We start from the raw sequence: 18,003 nt of genomic DNA on the forward strand, positions 1-18,003 counted from the left end.
CTGGCAGGCTACAGTCCAGGGGATCGCAGAGTTGGCCACGATTGAGCACATCAGCAAGCTGTGCAAGTAAAGGTTGTCAGAAGAGGAATCGATTTTGGCAGACTGATGAGTTAGTTTTATTAATTTGGTAGTGGAGAATGAGTTTTTAAAATTCAAGTAAACAGCCAAAGAAAATAAAAGTAAAACAAGCATGGGACACAGCAACATTAGCAAACGCGTGCAGAACAACCCGGCGTGAGAACAGCCTCTGCTCCTGCTTCATTGCCTTTGTTCTTAGGCTGATGGCCTTTTCTTATTTCACGTGAGATTTTGAGGTTAGATAAGTTAGTTTGTGTTATAAATGTTGAATGGATTTTTAATGAATATTAATTTCCTATACTTTAATTTCTTTTGAAAGGAATTTACCTTGTTGCTTTTATGGGTAAAAAATCTTCTGAGGAGTTTAGTGGTGTCTCTTTTTTAATAATAACTGTTGATGTGTTAATTCATATACTATAAAAGTCTCCCTTTTAAGGTGTATGATTTGATGGTTTTCCCTGTAGTGATAGAGTTATGCAGCCACCACAAGTATCAATTTTAGAACATTTTCATTACTCCTGAAAGACTAGTGGCTCAGTGGTTAAGAATCTGCCTGCAGTGTAGGAGACACCGGAGATGTGGGTTCGATCCCTGGGTTGGGAAGATCTCCTGGAGAAGGACATGGTTACTCACTCCAGTATTCTTGCTGGAGAATTCCATGGACAGAGGAGCCTGGCATGCTGTATAGTTCATGGAGTCGAAAAGAGTCAGGGCTGAGCGACTGACACAAAGGAAACTCCATACGTATTAGCAATCAGTACTCACTCTCCCCCCCTAAACCTTTGGCAACCACTAATCCACTTTTTTTTTTTTTGGTGCTTTGCCTGTTCTGGATGTTTCATATAAATGGGGTTATATAGCAAGTGGCCTTCTGTGACTTTCACTTAGCATGTTTTCCAAGTTCATCCATGTTGAAGCATGTACCAGTACTTCATTCTTTTTTATGACTAGATAATATTACATTGTATATATTTATACATTCATCAGTTGATGGGCATTTGAGTTGTTTTGGCTATTAGAAATGATACTGCTATGAACATTTATGTACATATTTTTGTGTGGACATAGGTTTTTGGTAATTTTGGATGGATTGCTGAGGGTATGATTGCTGGATTATATGGTAACTTTGTGTTTAACATTTTGAGGAATGGTCAGAGTCCTTTTCCAAGGTGGCTGTACCATTTTGCAGTCCCACGGGCAGTGTATGAGGGTTCCATTTTCTTATGAATGCTTTTTGTCTATTCTTTAGACTTATCCAGCCTAATGAATGTTAAGTGGTATCTCTTTGTAGTTTTGATTTGCAGTTCAGTAATGATGAATGATATTGAGTATCTTTCATGTGCTTATTGGCCATTCTTTGGAGAAATGAGTATTAGAATTCTTTGCCCATTTAAAAATTATTCATCTTTCTGTTGTTGTCGGTGGTCTCATAACAAAGATGGCTGTTGCTGATGGATAAACAGCGTTTGGTGCCAGGTGATGGCGAATTTTTCATGTGTATTAGTGGTTGACTTTTAGCTTTAGCTAGTTGTTAATCAAGAATGTTTTAAAGTGCTGCTCGTCAGAAGTAATCCATTTTGAAAGTTCTGTTAAGATTTTACTTTAGGGTGACTAGTACAGTCAACAAGACTAGATTGAACATGCCTCTATAATAATAAGGTCTAACTTTAATATTTTGGGAATGTCAAAAATGGCAACATTTTAAATTAAGTCATTTAAAACTCTAAGCACCACGTTTAATTATGTGCATTGAGTCTTTGACTCAACTGAAGCAATTCCATCTTTTCCAAAGTAATTGAATCTGCTTTATGAAATGTGTTCTGATATCTGTGTCTCTTTTTTTTTTTTTTAGATTATCCTGAATACTACATGTCTAACAATTTTCCTTGCAACGTTAACTGTTGTTTTTCGCTGCCTCCGAAAGATCAAAATTGCTCCGGAAATTGGAGACATATTTGATTTAAAAGAAATAACTTTAACAAATGGACAATATGTCTATTACGAATACACCAACAAGTAATGATGCCTGTCTGAGCATTGTACATAGTTTGATGTGCCATAGACAAGGTGGAGAGAGTGAAACATTTGCCAAAAGAGCAATTGAAAGTTTAGTTAAAAAGCTGAAGGAGAAAAAAGATGAATTGGATTCTTTAATAACAGCTATAACTACAAATGGAGCTCACCCTAGCAAGTGTGTTACCATACAGAGAACATTGGATGGAAGGCTTCAGGTTGGTCTTGTTCCAGGGTCTCTTCTGTACTCTGTAGTGGCAGGTTTCTACCGATGCTTGTTTCCTCTCAAGTTACTACGGAAATTTCATGCTTGCTCCGTGTCTTTAGATACTGTAGTACATCCTATAGCACAGATATTTCCATTATGTGGAAATAAATGGAAGGATGTATCCTCTTTACAATAGAGGTATAGCTTAAAAGTTTTTAAAAATGTTTTGACTAAAAAAAATGTTCGGTATAGAAAATTTGGAAAATAAAAATCAGAAGAAAACCTACATCTTTAGCCCTTTGGTATTCCTCCTTGTAGCCTTTTTTTTCTTTTTTGGTATTATATGTACAACTCAGCTTTTTTTTTTTTGTAATTTAGAAATCTGGTATTGTATGTCTGGTACTTTTATGTGAAAAACAATCCAGAAGAATTCAACAATATTTTTAAAACTTATGGAGTTAACTTAAATTTACAAGTCTTTACCTTTTGTTTTCAGGGATCAGATTTTTCATGTAGAATTACATAATCTCATGTGTTTGATATTTTTAAAGAAACACATAGAAAACATATTGTTAGGTTTAAAATTTTTTATTGCTAGATTTTGGGTATTGTTTCTTCATTAAATGCATACTTTTTTGTTTATTTTTAAAACCTGAGCCTAAGCCTTGAAATCATTCTTAAGTTTACTACTTTGTGATCTTGTCCAATTAAGTTATTTTGAACTTTAGTTTTCTCGTTTAAGAAATAGGAATCATAATACTGACTTTGTAGTATTGCAAGGATTAAATGAGAATGTATCAAGTGCCTTGTATAATGTGTGATGCATAATTGATGCTCATTAAATGGTCATTTACTTTTCTTAGGTGGCTGGTCGGAAGGGATTTCCTCATGTGATCTATGCCCGTCTCTGGAGGTGGCCTGACCTTCACAAAAATGAACTAAAACATGTTAAATATTGTCAGTATGCATTTGACTTAAAATGTGATAGTGTCTGTGTGAATCCATATCACTATGAACGAGTTGTATCACCTGGAATTGGTAAGTAAACTTGACTTTTATGCTTAGAAGCATAAAATAAAGGGAAAAGATATCAATAGTGTTTTAATTTTTCTAAGTTAAATTGTAAATTTGGAGATAGCCCAGGATTTCAACTAATGTTAAAAGTCAGACATTTTTAATGAAATATGTTTATTTAAATTTGAATTTTGAGCAAACTTATATTTTGACTACTAAAACTAAGTGTACATACTTGGTATTTTGCCTGCTTAGAACACTGTTCTTGAAAAATAAGATGGAAAGCACTTTTGCATTGTTAGATAGCATTTATATTACTATGCTTGAATTGAAATGGTTCATGGAAGTTTTGAATCCCTGGCTTAAATTTATATTCTTTAATTTTAAATATGATGGAAATTATTTTCATGATAATGATTAATATTTTATTTTTTTCCCCCTTTAAAAATTTAAGATCTCTCAGGATTAACACTGCAGAGTAATGGTAGGTAATCCCTTTCTTTTAACTTTCTCTCTTCTTTTATTCCATCCCCTTTATTTCTTATTGACCTAGAACTAGTCTGTATGGCTGGGTGCTGGTAATATTTACAAGAAAAGTACTTACTGCTTTGAAAATGTACATTTTGCAGGGGTGGGGGGCATGCATCAGGATTTAAAACTGGATTTAGTAGGCTGTTGACTCTTTGAATTTGAACTGCTATTTATGACTGCAAGTAGTCTAAAAAATGTGATGGGGAACATAAAACATACACAGAAAGAGTAACTTTTGAATTGGTAAAAACTGGCTATTTTAGAAGTAAATCTCACAGAACCAGTTTCAGTGGGTATAAATAATGTGTTTGATAATTTAGAATCATGTGTAACATAGTTTAAAAACACCCAAATTCTCATTTTTCTTCATTTCAGCTGAACTTATTTTTATGATTGATAATTTTGTGAGTGACTTAAAACTGTATACTGTATTAATTTTTTTCAGTCTTGTTATATTTTGAGTAAATAAAACAAGGCTACTTTAAAGTATATGGCAATCACAGATGTTCTAAGCCTATTTTTAAAAGGAGAAAGTTTTGAGATAGGAAAATGAAACAAATAAGAGGGTGTTTTTTATTTTTTGTGTAGTATTTGAGAACAGAGATCTGTTAAAACTTGAGCTCTGTTTCTTGGAACATGTTAAGGAGCTAAAATTTCTGTAAGAACTAGTTACTTTGAACAGAAACTGATAAAAAGCCACCATCACCTTAGAAGGCTTCCCTGGTGGCTCAAATGGTAAAGAATCTGTCTGGAATACGGGAGACCTGGGTTTGAACCCTGGGTCAGGAAGATCCCCTGGAGGAGGAAATGGCAAACCACTCCAGTGTTCTTGCCTGGAAAATCCCGTGGACAGAGGAGCCTGGTGGGCTACAGTCTGGGGTCGCAAAGAGTCAGACACGACTGAGCAACTAAACCAGTAGTGTGTCACCGTAGAAAGGTGTGCCGTTGTTCTGAAGTGTAATCAGTGGTTCAGCAGTACTTTTGCTACAGAATCCTAGAAATGTGTCAGAAGTATCACCTGACCTTAAAATTTGGGAAGAGCATGAAAGGCTACTTGTTTTTATTCTCCACTTCTCTTCCATGTCAATAATAATAAAGGAAGACGAGTGCCTTTTGGTATTTGTTAAGGGTTAGTTGGTTTCTGAGAACAGTGGGTTAATAATGGAAGCTGTTGTGGTCTGAAAGGGTAGCTTTAAGATTAATTGGGTAAAGCCCAGCTTATTCATCACCCAGACATTGATATCATGTCACCTCTTTTTGAAAGTAAACACACTTTAGATATTCACTATTCTCCATCTGCATTTTTGGAGAATGGAAGCTTTTAACTCAGTGGGTGTTAGCGGTGATAACTGTATTAGAATCCCCCTAGGGAGCGGTTGTGATGCGATCTAATTCTGAAGACTCATTACACTGCTTCCTGTCCTAAAGTATTGCTGTTATGAGTTCTTGTCATTGATGGACTTGCGTGGGTTGATGGCCCCTTTTCAGGTGCTCTAGCCCTGTAATCAGCCTTATGGATCCCCCTAGTGGTGGCTGTCTATAAAAAAAGGCTGGCCTCAGTGACTTTCCTCAGAAAATGACAGGTGTTTCTCACAAGGTCCTTTTAGATTTGGACTTTGGACAAAGTTTATAAGGCCAGGTAGCTAAAAGTTAAGCAAATGGGATAATTCCTTCACTTTTGAGTTGGGATCTTGGTGGTAATTATTTCCAGCCTGTCTCATCTCTTTTATGAAACTTTCCATGACCACATCCACTTGTATTGATTTTAACAAATATTTAATGAGCATGTATTGCCTGGTACTGTGTTAGGTTCCAGGGGCGATAGGATAAATAGGTATGTTTTTTCCACTCGAGGAAGCACATAGTCTAATGGAGGAAAGAAAAGGTAAATAAGACAGTGGCAGTTCCATCAGACAGGCTGTGCCCTGCTTGCTAGTGGTGTTAAAGAGCAGAGGCCTAGGATGAGCTCAGTGTCTTCAGCTCTTCTGTCTGCTGTGAGTTCTTTACTCCTCACAGAGCATTTTACAATCTATATACGTGTATGACTGCTCTTACGGCTAAATCATAATAGCTAACACTTGCTGGGTACTTACTCTGTGTCAGAATGATCCGCAGATACTGTGTCGTCGTTGTCATGACACTCCTACATGGTAGGTGGCGTTACCCACATTCATCAGATGCGAAGAAACTGGTTCCTAGGGAGGTCAGGGAACTTGCCCAAGATTAAGGCAGCTGGGAGGGGCTCACTATTGTTTAAATACCTAAGTGTCATAAAAGACTGTAAGCCCTGCTAAGGCAGTGAGCTTTCTTTTGTTTATTGATGTATCCCAAGTATTAGAACAGTACCTGGAACATAGGTGCTCAGTAAATATTTTTTTCAATGAATTAATTTGTTGACTGCTAGTCCATAAAGAGAAATACTTAGTAGTTTGATGTCTGTTTCCTGGACTTTAAAAATATATACTATATGTTTTTTTAATTTTTTTTTGAATAGGCAATACATGGTCCATAAAATCAAAATACTATAAAAAGGTATACAGTGAAAAGAAGTGCTCCCACCCCTGTCCCCATTCCCCCCTACCTCAGGTAATCACTTTTATTAGTTTCTGGTGTTTCCTTCCAGGGTTTCTTTGCGCAAAAATACATGTATTATTTCCCTCCTTTCTTACACAAAAACATATTGTGCACTTTTCTGGACCTTGCTTTTTTACTTAGAGTATATGATTTTTTGAAACGTAAGTATGATTATAGTGTACAGTAGTGTTTTTTAACCAACTTTTTTGCTCTTTGAAAAAATGTGTTACAGACATCGCTCCTTGTTGATACCCAGTTTTACCTAAGAAACTAGTTTTAAATTACTTGATTAAAGAGACTTGTAGACTGGTAGAAGTTCCGAACTTACACTTGGGAAGGTTTAGTCAATGTGTTAGGCAAGAAGAAGTTATGAGATGTAACTTTTTAAAAGCAGAATTCAATTATTTTCATATCTTTTTTTTTTGGCTGCGCTGTGTGGCTTGTAGGCTCTTAGTTCCCCAACCAGGAATTGAACCTGGGCTATGGCAGTGAGAGCACCTAGTCCCAACCAGTGGACCATCAGGGAATTCCCGTAATTCAAGTGTTAAAATTACACAGTAAGCCAAAGTGTCAGTTGGAAAGCAGAAGCGATGAATATCAAGTTAACCAGCTGTATCTTCAAATTAGTAACTTTCTCCTTAGGTACTAGCAATAACAATATCTTGATAAAAAGATTCCAGTCACTGTAAACAACAAAAGCCCTAAAATTTCCAAAAATTAAATAGAGATATTAGGATCTTATGGAGAAAATTATAGGACTTTGTTGACAAGTGTAATTTTTAAAAATTGAATAAATACAGTCATATCCACATGGTTTTTTCTTTGCATTTTTATAATTTAGCCAACGTTAGTGATGAATGGTTAGATCCACTCTTTTTTTTTTTTTTTTTAACTGACATACAATGATATGTTAAGCTCCTTTTGGTTGTCTTTTTGTTTCCATACAATTTTCTAAACAGAAACCCTTTGGAGTAGAATTTATGGGTCTTAAAAATACCAATGTCTTCATTATGATGCATGACAAAGTCCTTTAAGAGATTATATGTCAACATTTGAACAATAGATTATTCTTACCTCTTTGAAATGTTCTAATTTAATAAAAATAGCCACGTTGTAATGAATTAGTATTTATGTGTAATAGATTTTTTCAAAGATTGACGTAGAGAAAGATAAGGAGCATTACATGCTGATTCTTAATGGAAAAGAGAATGGCTATTTGTGGACTGTTGACTGCTCTAGGAACAGAACCTAGTGTTAAGAGTTCAGTAGATTGTAAAATTCTAGGGTAGTGTTCAGGTGCAGTAAAGGGTTGCTTGCTAAAGATAAAAAGCAAACCCCAAAACTATTACCTAAAAAGAAGTGGAAAGTTCTGGGCAGAGCCACTGATACTATAAATGCAATTTCAGTTTTCTTTTTTTCCTCACAGTAAAGCCGACTAACTATTCCTGGTTTGTTCAAGAAAAAGATGTTGTATCAAGTAGGGTCAGTTTACAGGGTTACATTAAGGTGTAACTATGTAGGAGAAAGATGTTGTTATATTGAGTTTTTCCACACTACATATTTATAAAGCATCATAATTTGGGTTGCGTTTCTAGAAGGAAATTTCAGTTTGACTTACCATTTGAGATTTTTCTGCTCCTTCTAATTTTTTAGGGGACATTTAGTATACTTCACTTTCAAAGAATACATTACTAAAAATGCTAGATCCTGGCATTGGATAGCTGTCAGATCCCACTTATATTTTTACACTGTGAAATTAGCAAAAAGATGAAAAAAATTAATTACTCGATCTCAAATTTGGTCTTCTTAATGAGGTAAACACTTTCTTTAGCCACTTGATTTTTGCCTATGTTATATATTTAAGGTGATAATTACGTTTAGATTATTAATTGGGAAGCTCAGAAATACCTTTTCAGGACCATAGCTGGAGGTTGTTGGAATTTAGTAGCCTTCAAATTTCAAGGCATTAATCAGATTGATCTGATGCCACTATCTCTAAATAAATAGCTTTCGCTGATAAAGTAGAATGCTTTTAAAGTAGTATGAGAAAATTCTGAGTTACACTCTAGTTGATTTTAGGTGTTGTTATGTTACTTACAAAATTTTTTTTTCCTGGGAATAAAAGCTTATAAGATTTTAAAATATGTTTGTTTTTCTGTGTAGCTCCACCAAGTATGTTGGTGAAGGATGAATATGTTCATGACTTTGAGGGACAGCCATCATTATCCACTGAAGGGCATTCAATTCAAACCATCCAGCATCCACCAAGTAATCGTGCATCGACGGAGACATACAGCACCCCAGCTCTCTTAGCTCCATCTGAGTCTAATGCTACCAGCACCACCAATTTTCCCAACATTCCTGTGGCTTCCACAAGTGAGTTGTAGAGTCAGATGTAGTCAGCAACATGAATTTTCCTAACCATTGAATATTTATAGGTAGTTACTTGGAGGGGATCTCCGAGTAAGTGAATATTAAAAGTACTGTGGTTATCTTTCATGGGTTAACAAGCATCAGATAGGTTTTTGAGTTGTCCTGGAAAAAAAAAGATATATGTAATTTTAAAAAATTTAAATTTATATTAATGTAACAGAACATAAACCGTCTTATATTGATGTATAGTCCCTTGGAATTTAAGTAATGCTTTAAATTAGTGGTCTAATTTGTACTTTATTACATGCAGAAGAAGTCTTTTGAGCTTTCACATAAATTTTTGAGAAATGTTTAAGTAGAGAACAAATAGTTTTGAACCAAGATGTTTATAGAAATCTGTATTAATGGAATTGCAAACTTTCCTCTAATCAGTGTTTTATTTTGCTTTATCTGGCAGATTACTTTATAATTGTCATCTCAGTCTCCAGTTGTACAAGCTTATTAGAAAAAAGGATCTTGACAAATTTGTTTGTAGCATAGGACCCTCAAGATAGATGTTAAGTGTTCTGGTCGATTTTGGAATAAAGCTAAATTATATGTATCTTTTTTTTTCCTAACAAGAAGTGTATTTTAAAAAGATTGTTTCCAGCTTAGAGGTACTGCCTTCTCTGCCGTGTCATGGAAGCAGAGGGCTATTAGGTTCAGCTTTTCTTGGGGCCTGGTCAAGGCAATAATGACCTTATGTTGGACAGTTTTCAGCTTGGCAAGTGGAGTGGCCTTTTTAAAAAAAAAAAGAAAATGGGGGTATAGTTGCTTTACGCCGCTGTGTCAGTTTCTGCTGTGTAGCAGAGTGAGTCAGCCATATGTATGTCTATCTCCTCTTCCTTGGATTTGCTTCCCACTGAAGTCACCGCAGAGCACTGAGCGGAGGTCCCTGTGCTGCACAGTAGTTTCTCACTGGTTCTCAGTTTTATACATTGTAGTGCATGTGTGTTAGTCCCAGTCTCCCAATTCGTCCCCACCCCGCATCGTTCCTTTTTTAAAATTAATCATAGAAAAGGGTCTTTTGGCATTTGTAGTACTGTGTTATTTGTATGTCGGTGCTAAGGAGATCGTATCTCAGCCCACAGCAGCAGTGAATTGTTGATGCATCTGGACTGATACTTCATATATTGATATCAAAGGAAGCATATTCTGTTTATTTTAATATCAGATCAAGTTCAACATAGAAATTTGATCTTTGGAACAAATGGAGGATTTATTTCTACAGTTGAATTTTAGATAAGTACACCAAATTTCCCCTGGTTTAATTTATTTTACCTTTTCAGATAATATCCTTTGTATTTCCTACACAAGATGACAGTCTTCATACAGACAGTATATTCCAAATAGGTTGGACCATATAGGTTAAACACATACTTTAGAGCCTGAACCTTTAATCACTTGGTGCTTCTGTTATCTCTGTATTAACCAGTTTGGGAATATAGTTGATAAACAAGTGGGTAGGGAAGGAAAATAAAAGAAGGTACATTATAGCCGCTTGAGCATAGATGAGTACCACTTACCTCTGTTGATACTATCTGAGGATTGAATTGGCATGCCTTTGTTGATGATTGCTCATGCAACTTCATTTTAACCATTAATGTTTCCTGGGACCAAGTCCTAGTCAAGATCAGAAAAAGTGGTATGAATGAAATATGGGTAATTTTGTCTTGGTGTTTTTTGGATGTGTTTTCACAATGAGTAGTAATTAACTGTAAGTTTTAGAATTTGTTGCAGAATGTTTCCTTAGATCTTAAAAAGTATATTGATAAAATTAGAAAAAGGAAAAGAAATGACTAAAATAGAGGAATTGAAAGACTTCATGAGTTGTTTAATTTCATTTTCTATACTTGGAATTGTGTAATGAAAGTATTCAGTATAGATAACTGTAGTGGGCGTTAGGTTCAGTTGGAACCTGAATATCTTCAGGGATTCTTTCTAAATTAAAACAGTTCAATTTCTCCTGTGTAGTGACAATTTTTATAAGATAGCTAAGAGTATATAACATGTACAGTTGCTAAAAATAAGAGCAAATATGTAATTAACCTTTAAAGATAACCTGTAAAAATTTGAGGGGGATGAGTAGGAACGGAGGTTGCTGAAAACATCATCTTTAAAAAATAAACAGTTTAGGGAGTATTGAAATAGTCTCTTTAGCTTTTAATTTTATAATCTTAGCCTTACAGAAATCTGATTTGTAGCAGGAAGAAAAATTTTCTTTTTCTTGATACATTGAGCTGTTTGCATATTTGGGCAATGGTGTCATTTACTCTCTTCTATCTGATTATACTCCCATATGGATGAGAAAAGATTGAGGTAATGCCAGTAACAATAATTATGGAATTTTAGTGCTTTCCAAGTGAGATGCACAGTTGACTTAATACTTGATTGAAGAAATTTAGCTTTTTCCACACAAAAGATAAAGCCTTAAAAATGTAAGCAATTTCATAGAATGGTTTTGAATAGAATAGTTTTCCTGTTTTATTACATATGAGAGGGCAACTAATTTCCTGTAAATCCAGGAATATGATAGTGTTCTTAGAGGCAATTCTTGATTTTTAAAAGTACATGAGAAAATTTCAAAATAGACTGAGTTTTTTTTTTTTTTTTTTGGTTTGTTTTATTTATTAAAACTTGCAGATGCTGCGTTGACTGGACAGTGGAGCTTACCTTTTTTCCTTTAACTTTCTCACCTTACCCATTACATTCCATTTAAAATACTTGCCTGCTCTGCTTTTTTATTGAACTTTAGCATTCTGCCATTACTAGTACCATTGCTGATACTAATGAACTTTACAATTTTCAACATTTCCTTGAGCCTGGACTTTTGGAATCCTAACAGAAAGATGCAAAAGCTAGATGGAGTGGCTGTGGGTGAGCTAATGTACTTCTGAAGAAGTTATCAGGATAGGCTGGACCTGTACTGGGGTTTTGCTGGCATTTGGAGAATATTTGTGAAGAGTGGGCCACTAAAATTAGCTAGATATTAGAATAATTTTGAACTTCTTCAAGTGATGATTTGCCTTTATGGATGACTGTAGGGTTTTTATTTGATAGGCCATGGGCGAGTTCCACTCTTTGCTCATCTTTATAGTTGTGACTTTCAGGTGTAATTAATCCTTCATTTACTGTATAAAGCCATAGAATTGCATCTATAAATGTACCATATTAATGTCTTCTTGTTCCTCTAGGTCAGCCCGCCAGTATACTGGCAGGCAGCCATAGTGAAGGATTGTTGCAGATAGCTTCAGGGCCTCAGCCAGGACAGCAGCAGAATGGATTTACTGGTCAGCCAGCTACTTATCATCATAGTATGTACATGCTTTTTAAAATCTTTTAAGTAGTTGAGAAAAAATAGGCAGACTTTATATAAAAGCAAATTAATCCATGTGGGCCTTAATTTTTAGACAGCACTACCACCTGGACGGGAAGTAGGACTGCACCATACACACCTAATTTGCCTCACCACCAAAACGGCCATCTCCAGCACCACCCGCCTATGCCGCCCCATCCCGGACATTACTGTAAGCTCTTGTTTTTGTTGTAAGGGCCTTTTCTTTTTTGAAGTTTGTTTTCTTTCTGTTTTTTAAAAAATGTTTTTACATCTTTTGTTCATCTTACAATTTAGTTTCATTAAATGATTAATGCTTTTCAGTTTTTCATAGTTATGTTATCATACCTTTGTTTTAGAAGATTGATATTTACAAAACACTTTTATTTCTTCCTTGCTGATGTTTCATTAACACCACATTGATTGCCATTCATTTGTTTGTTTTGTATATGTTCTTAGATCTCATGTGTATTTGTATATCCATCCTGAGTGGACTGAAACTCCTTGAGAGTCACGGTCTCAAGGTTTCTCTCACTGTAGAGTTCAGCATACCGTAGACACACGGATGTTAAATCTGTCATTATTCTGTGCAGGCTTGATTGGGGTACCCTACTGATAACCAACCGTAGCTTGTAGTTTCAGGCAGAATAGGAACATTGTTCATTTGGCTTAATAAAATCAAAAGTATAAATCTTTCATATATATTTAACCCTTTTCCTCCATTATAAGAGCAGTAGTACCAAAGGAAACTTGGAAAATAACACAGAGGAGTGAATAAGAAAATAAAAATTACCCAGAATTCTACTACCCAGAGATATCTACTCCTAATATTTTGTCACATTTTTCTTTCCAGTCATATAATTGGTATATGTGTTAATTTAGGGGGAGGAGGCTATCAGACTGTGAATATGTTACTGTACCTTGCTTTTTTATAGTTATGTTACTATGTTTCCCTGTCTTATGAGAGTGTAACTTTTACTGGCTGCGTGGCCAGCATAGTTGTTAAGGGTGCTGAGTGTGGATGCTTAACTACCTGTGTGACCATTGGCAAGTTATTTAACCTCCCTAAGCCTTAAGGATATTAACAGTAGTATATGTCTCAAGGGACGCTGTAAGAAGTAAATGTATTAATTCATGTGATTCGTTTAACACAATGTCTTAACACATAATCTCACAGTTATTGCCAGTTTGTAAATATTCTTAATTTAATAAATCATAAACACTTATTTTAAAATGGATCTAATGGTTTGGATTATAATTATATCTTACAGTATGAAATATACTGTATTACATGTTACATGAATAATTTACTTAATAATTTGCATTGAAGTTTGCATATATTTAAACTGCATGTATAGGTATTATAAATTAATAGTTGGCATATGGCATTAAAATGTTGGCTATTAAATGTCTACAAAAGCAATTCAAGAAAAAAGTGATTCAAGAGTATTTGCATACTATAATTTTAAAATAAACCAAGTTTTTAAGTTCTTAGACATTGTATAAACTTGATCTAAACAATTCCTAAGGTATAATAGTTATATTTAAAGGTTTATTAAAAGTTTTGGCACTGGAAAACTTTTAATAAATAAAAATGGGATTTTTTTTACTGTCTTTTCTTTAGGGCCACCAGTTCACAATGAGCTTGCATTCCAGCCTCCTATTTCTAATCATCCTGGTAAGTGTATTTCAAAATAAATTACCTACATTTAGTTTTTCTTAATGACAATGAGACATATATGCACACAGATTTTAATATAACTGCAGAATAACTTAACTTTTCAGATAAGTATGATATTCATTATGGCATTAGTTAATTGACAGTTTATGAGTAACGGATATAATCACACATAAACTGTTCACATTTGATTTTTTTTTAATTGTCTGAAAGAAATGACAAGATTTCTGTTTTTGGCTAAAATATAAAGTACCAAAATTCTGCTTTTAAGACAAACATTTGATACATAAATGTGCAGTGGAAGAAACCAGGTTTCAAAATAGAACAGCTGTAACACTGTAGCTTAAAAAGCCAGGAAGACTCTTAAGTAGATGCTGAACAGAAAAATAATTCACTGTATCTGTCTTAGGTAGACTCAGGAATCTCTTCTTAACTGGAATTTAGAAACTATTTGCATTAAATTATGTTCAAAATAGTAGATTAAATAGCTCAGTAGATTTCAACTATAAACATAATAAAACAGAAAGTTTGGAAATAAAATACTGAAGGCTTCTTAACATAAACATAGGATTTTGATTTGTTTTTCTTCCCTCTGTCCTATTGTATCTGTTTTTCTTTGCTTAGAAAGATGCAGATACATAATTTCATCACCTTAGTTTTTCCCCAGTTAAAAAAGTTTTGTTTAATTATGAAGAATTTCAACATATACCAAATACCAGTATAGAAAATTCTCATTCCTCAGTTTCAGCTGGTATTAACTACTGGCCAGTCTTGTTTCTTTCATACCCTCACCTACTTTTCATACCCTTACCTGTTATTAGGGTAGAAATCCTATATAATCATTTGATACATAAATATTTCCATATTTATTTTCAGTGAAGATTTTTTAAAAATATAACTACAGTAACCGTAAGATCAAATTAAAGGGTAACTCATAGTTTCTCAAATAGATCTACATTATTTTCTATTTTTTTGTTGGTTCTGACTTCTAGCTATTAAAAAAACAACCAGCACCCAGACTGAAAATTTCTTTAATTAGTCTCATATTTCAGTTTAGGAGATTTAAAGAATTTCTATCTCAAAAGGTCAAGTTGCTTTAGTGATCACATCAGAGTATGAGAACCATTTTACCATGCTCACCAGTAGTAGATGTGATACTTGCATTAACTTTTACTGATTTTTGAGAGGCACATGTTTGTTTTGATAAGGAGAAGAACGCTGCTGGCGGGACAGAAGTATTTTTTAAACATACGTATTTACTAGTTGAGCAAACTCCAGGAGATGGTGGAGGATAGGGGAGCTTGGCGTGCTATAGTCTCCATGGGGTCACGAACAGTCAGACACGAATAGCGACTGAACAACAGCAATGATTTAGTAGTTACATATATACATTTTTTAACCATATATATTTACTGAATTATCCTTTTTAGTGGATTTCTAATCTTATTTTCACATTTTTGTGAGTCAAGGGGTCTTGCCTTTCTGTAAACATTTAATTAAGAAATGTAATAAACAGAGAAGCACATACAACCAGTATACATATAGTCTAATGAATAATGTGTAAGCCAGCGCCTGTGTAACCAGCACCCAGACTGAAAATTAACACACTGCAGCGCCAGAAATCGCCCTACCCTGCCCGTTGCCTCAGTCAAAGGCTTTCTCTCCCCTCCTCTGGAGGTAACTGTTGTCTTGCTTTTTATGGATTTGTATTTCATTTACGATGAATGCATCCCTAGACAATCCAGTTTAGTAGTTTGGTTTTACCGCTTTTTGAAATTACATAAATGCAATCATTGTATCAGAATCTTACTTCGTGTTAATAAATATATTGTGAGAAGCCAGGAAAATCTAGAGGCTTAAGAATGAGAATGTTGCTGGTTTCAGGCAGCATCACTGAGAGTCAGTTGTGGCCCTGGCAGCTTGGGGGGTCTCAGTGTTCACAGGGCTTGGTGACCGGCGGTCTACAGGGGAAAGGGTAACGAGGGCCCTGAACAGAGCCTACCCTGGAGGGGCGGTGGCAGGGAGCTGGGAATGGTGGCATGGAGCTAGTTATTTGGGTTCAATTTTGGATTCATCAATTGCTTTGGCCTCTTGATGGATTTACTTCATTTTTCTCATTGTAGAACTGATGTTGAGACTTAACACTTCCTGATGATTAGGGAATAACATTCATTAGTTACTAGGATATGCATCTGTAGTGCCCTGCACTGGCATTAAAGCTTCTATTTTATGAGTAGAATGGGAAATGACCAATTAGTATTGGTGTAAAGGGTATCAAACAGGACATCTGCTTGGTGAGTTATGTGCTTTGACTTTGATGGCTAAGTTGAAGAATATTTTTGGAAAAAGCTGATCTTTCATTTCTAATTTCTTTTGACTGATGCTCTTTTCCTTTTTTATGAAACTGAGATAATACTTATTAAATATTGATTGCAAATTAAAGTGAAGAGTTTTCCTCAGTGTCTTGAGGTGGTTTTAGTCATTGATACATGGATACAGAATTCACCGATTTGCAGATCCAGATTGTATTCTAGTACTCTGGAACTACCATTTAAGAGAGTGATTTTATGTGTTCATAAAAGATTCTCACAGGACATCTCATTCAGATCTAAATAACAAAAAGTAATTCATAATGAGCCACTTAGGTTCTTTAACCAAATGATTAACTTTCTCTTGAATAACTTTTGTTTAAGAAATTAAAGATAATGTCTTGGAGACTTATATTTTCTATTATAATTGAACAACATTTTTTTGATAAAGCTGTGCTTTGTAATACATTTCCCCATTACAAAAAAATACTTAGCTGAGTTTTTAATATAGTGTTAAAGAAATTCATGTTGTTAAGTCAGTCTTTCAAAACCTTTCCCCTGGTCAGTGATGAGCAGCCTATAGACTTCACGAGACCAGTTCAGCCTCACTAATTTAAGGAACAAGAAACTAAAAATAGCTATGTCAGCAGATACTAACAGTCTCTCTCCCTTTTAGGTGATTTGGGACATTAAGAATGCTCTCTTGGAGCTGAATAAATTCTGTCTTGCTATTGCTGTTAGCTTTGAGAGGCTGCAGGCTTGTCACCTATATGGCATTTGGTTCTTGGAGCAAAAGAGCACAGAGAGATCCAGAAAGGCTTAATGCGTGTTTCCTATTACCTTCTCCTGTTTTAAAAATAAGAATGTTCGCTCCCAGTTGTATAGTAGGTTTAAGTGGACTAGAAAATGTTTTCACATGGTATTTTATATCCTCACGCCACCAAATTCTCTGGATTGCCTTTTAGGTTACCTCTAGCACCCTCCCTCCTCACAGATAACCCTTTTGCTCTTGCTTTCCTGGGCCTTAATAATCCTGTTAATTAGATGGTTGTTTTTATCCCTGGTCTATGATGCAACTCTGATGTCAGTTTCATTTGAGCCTCACAACAGCCAAAATGCAGCTTTATTGTCTGGTGTCGTTGTATTGAGCTCGGTCGCTTCAGTTTTGTCCATCTCTTTGCGACCCCACGGACCATAGCCCACCAGGCTCATGGGATTCTACAGGCAAGAATACTGGAGTGGGTTGCCATGCCCTTCTCCAGGGGATCTTCCCAACCCAGGGATCAAACCCACGTCTCCTGCGTTGGCAGGCAGGTTCTTTACTGCTGAGCCACTGGGAAATATGTGGTGTGAAATATTAAGCAAACAAAAATCCCTTTGGTGACTTGGAAATAGTAAAGTAAGGTTTAAGTGTAGTTGCAGATGTTGTAATTTATGATGATGAAAGTATATTTTTCTTATTTAAACATGAAGATAATACAACTCTCTTTTCCCCCCTCAGTTGGCTCTCATGGAAAAAAGACTGCTTGCTATGGCACTTTCCTTGCAATAGTGTTCTTTAGTAGGAACTAGGAAATGCATGTTCTTGGATCTCATTTTTTAAGTACCATTGAAAACATTCATGACTTCAGGATATTATTTGTAACAAAATTTACTCTTTGAGCTGATTATTTAAAGATCTTTTTTAAGTGCTGTTACCATTTTTTGCTGCCAAAACATTGGGTAATTTTTATGTTGTCTTAGACTACCTCTTTAGTTTTAGCTTCAACCAGTATATCTACCTGTTATGTTTGATGAAGCTTCTTTGTCTATAGCATAATATAATGCTTTTAGTAAATAGTTTTTTTTAATT

The 18,003-nt window shown here is 35.0% G+C and overlaps 1 protein-coding gene across 4 annotated transcripts in view; it reads left to right on the forward strand.

The window, feature by feature from the left end:
- Positions 1 to 18,003, forward strand: part of SMAD4 (SMAD family member 4) — a 56,684-nt gene that overhangs the window by 22,305 nt on the left and 16,376 nt on the right. For all 4 annotated transcript variants that reach the window (XR_008706827.1, XM_055559631.1, XM_055559630.1 and 1 more), the window contains 7 exons: positions 1,931 to 2,309; positions 3,163 to 3,337; positions 3,768 to 3,797; positions 8,582 to 8,794; positions 12,025 to 12,144; positions 12,241 to 12,357; positions 13,789 to 13,842. Coding sequence is in view for 3 of the 4 variants with exons in the window: in XM_055559631.1 (XP_055415606.1) it covers positions 2,061 to 2,309; positions 3,163 to 3,337; positions 3,768 to 3,797; positions 8,582 to 8,794; positions 12,025 to 12,144; positions 12,241 to 12,357; positions 13,789 to 13,842 (958 nt within the window). In the remaining variant the exon portion in view is untranslated. The remainder of the gene's footprint in view (positions 1 to 1,930; positions 2,310 to 3,162; positions 3,338 to 3,767; positions 3,798 to 8,581; positions 8,795 to 12,024; positions 12,145 to 12,240; positions 12,358 to 13,788; positions 13,843 to 18,003) is intronic.

Source organism: Bubalus kerabau, chromosome 21 (genome assembly GCF_029407905.1).
Source record: "Bubalus kerabau isolate K-KA32 ecotype Philippines breed swamp buffalo chromosome 21, PCC_UOA_SB_1v2, whole genome shotgun sequence".
NCBI lineage: Eukaryota > Metazoa > Chordata > Mammalia > Artiodactyla > Bovidae > Bubalus > Bubalus kerabau.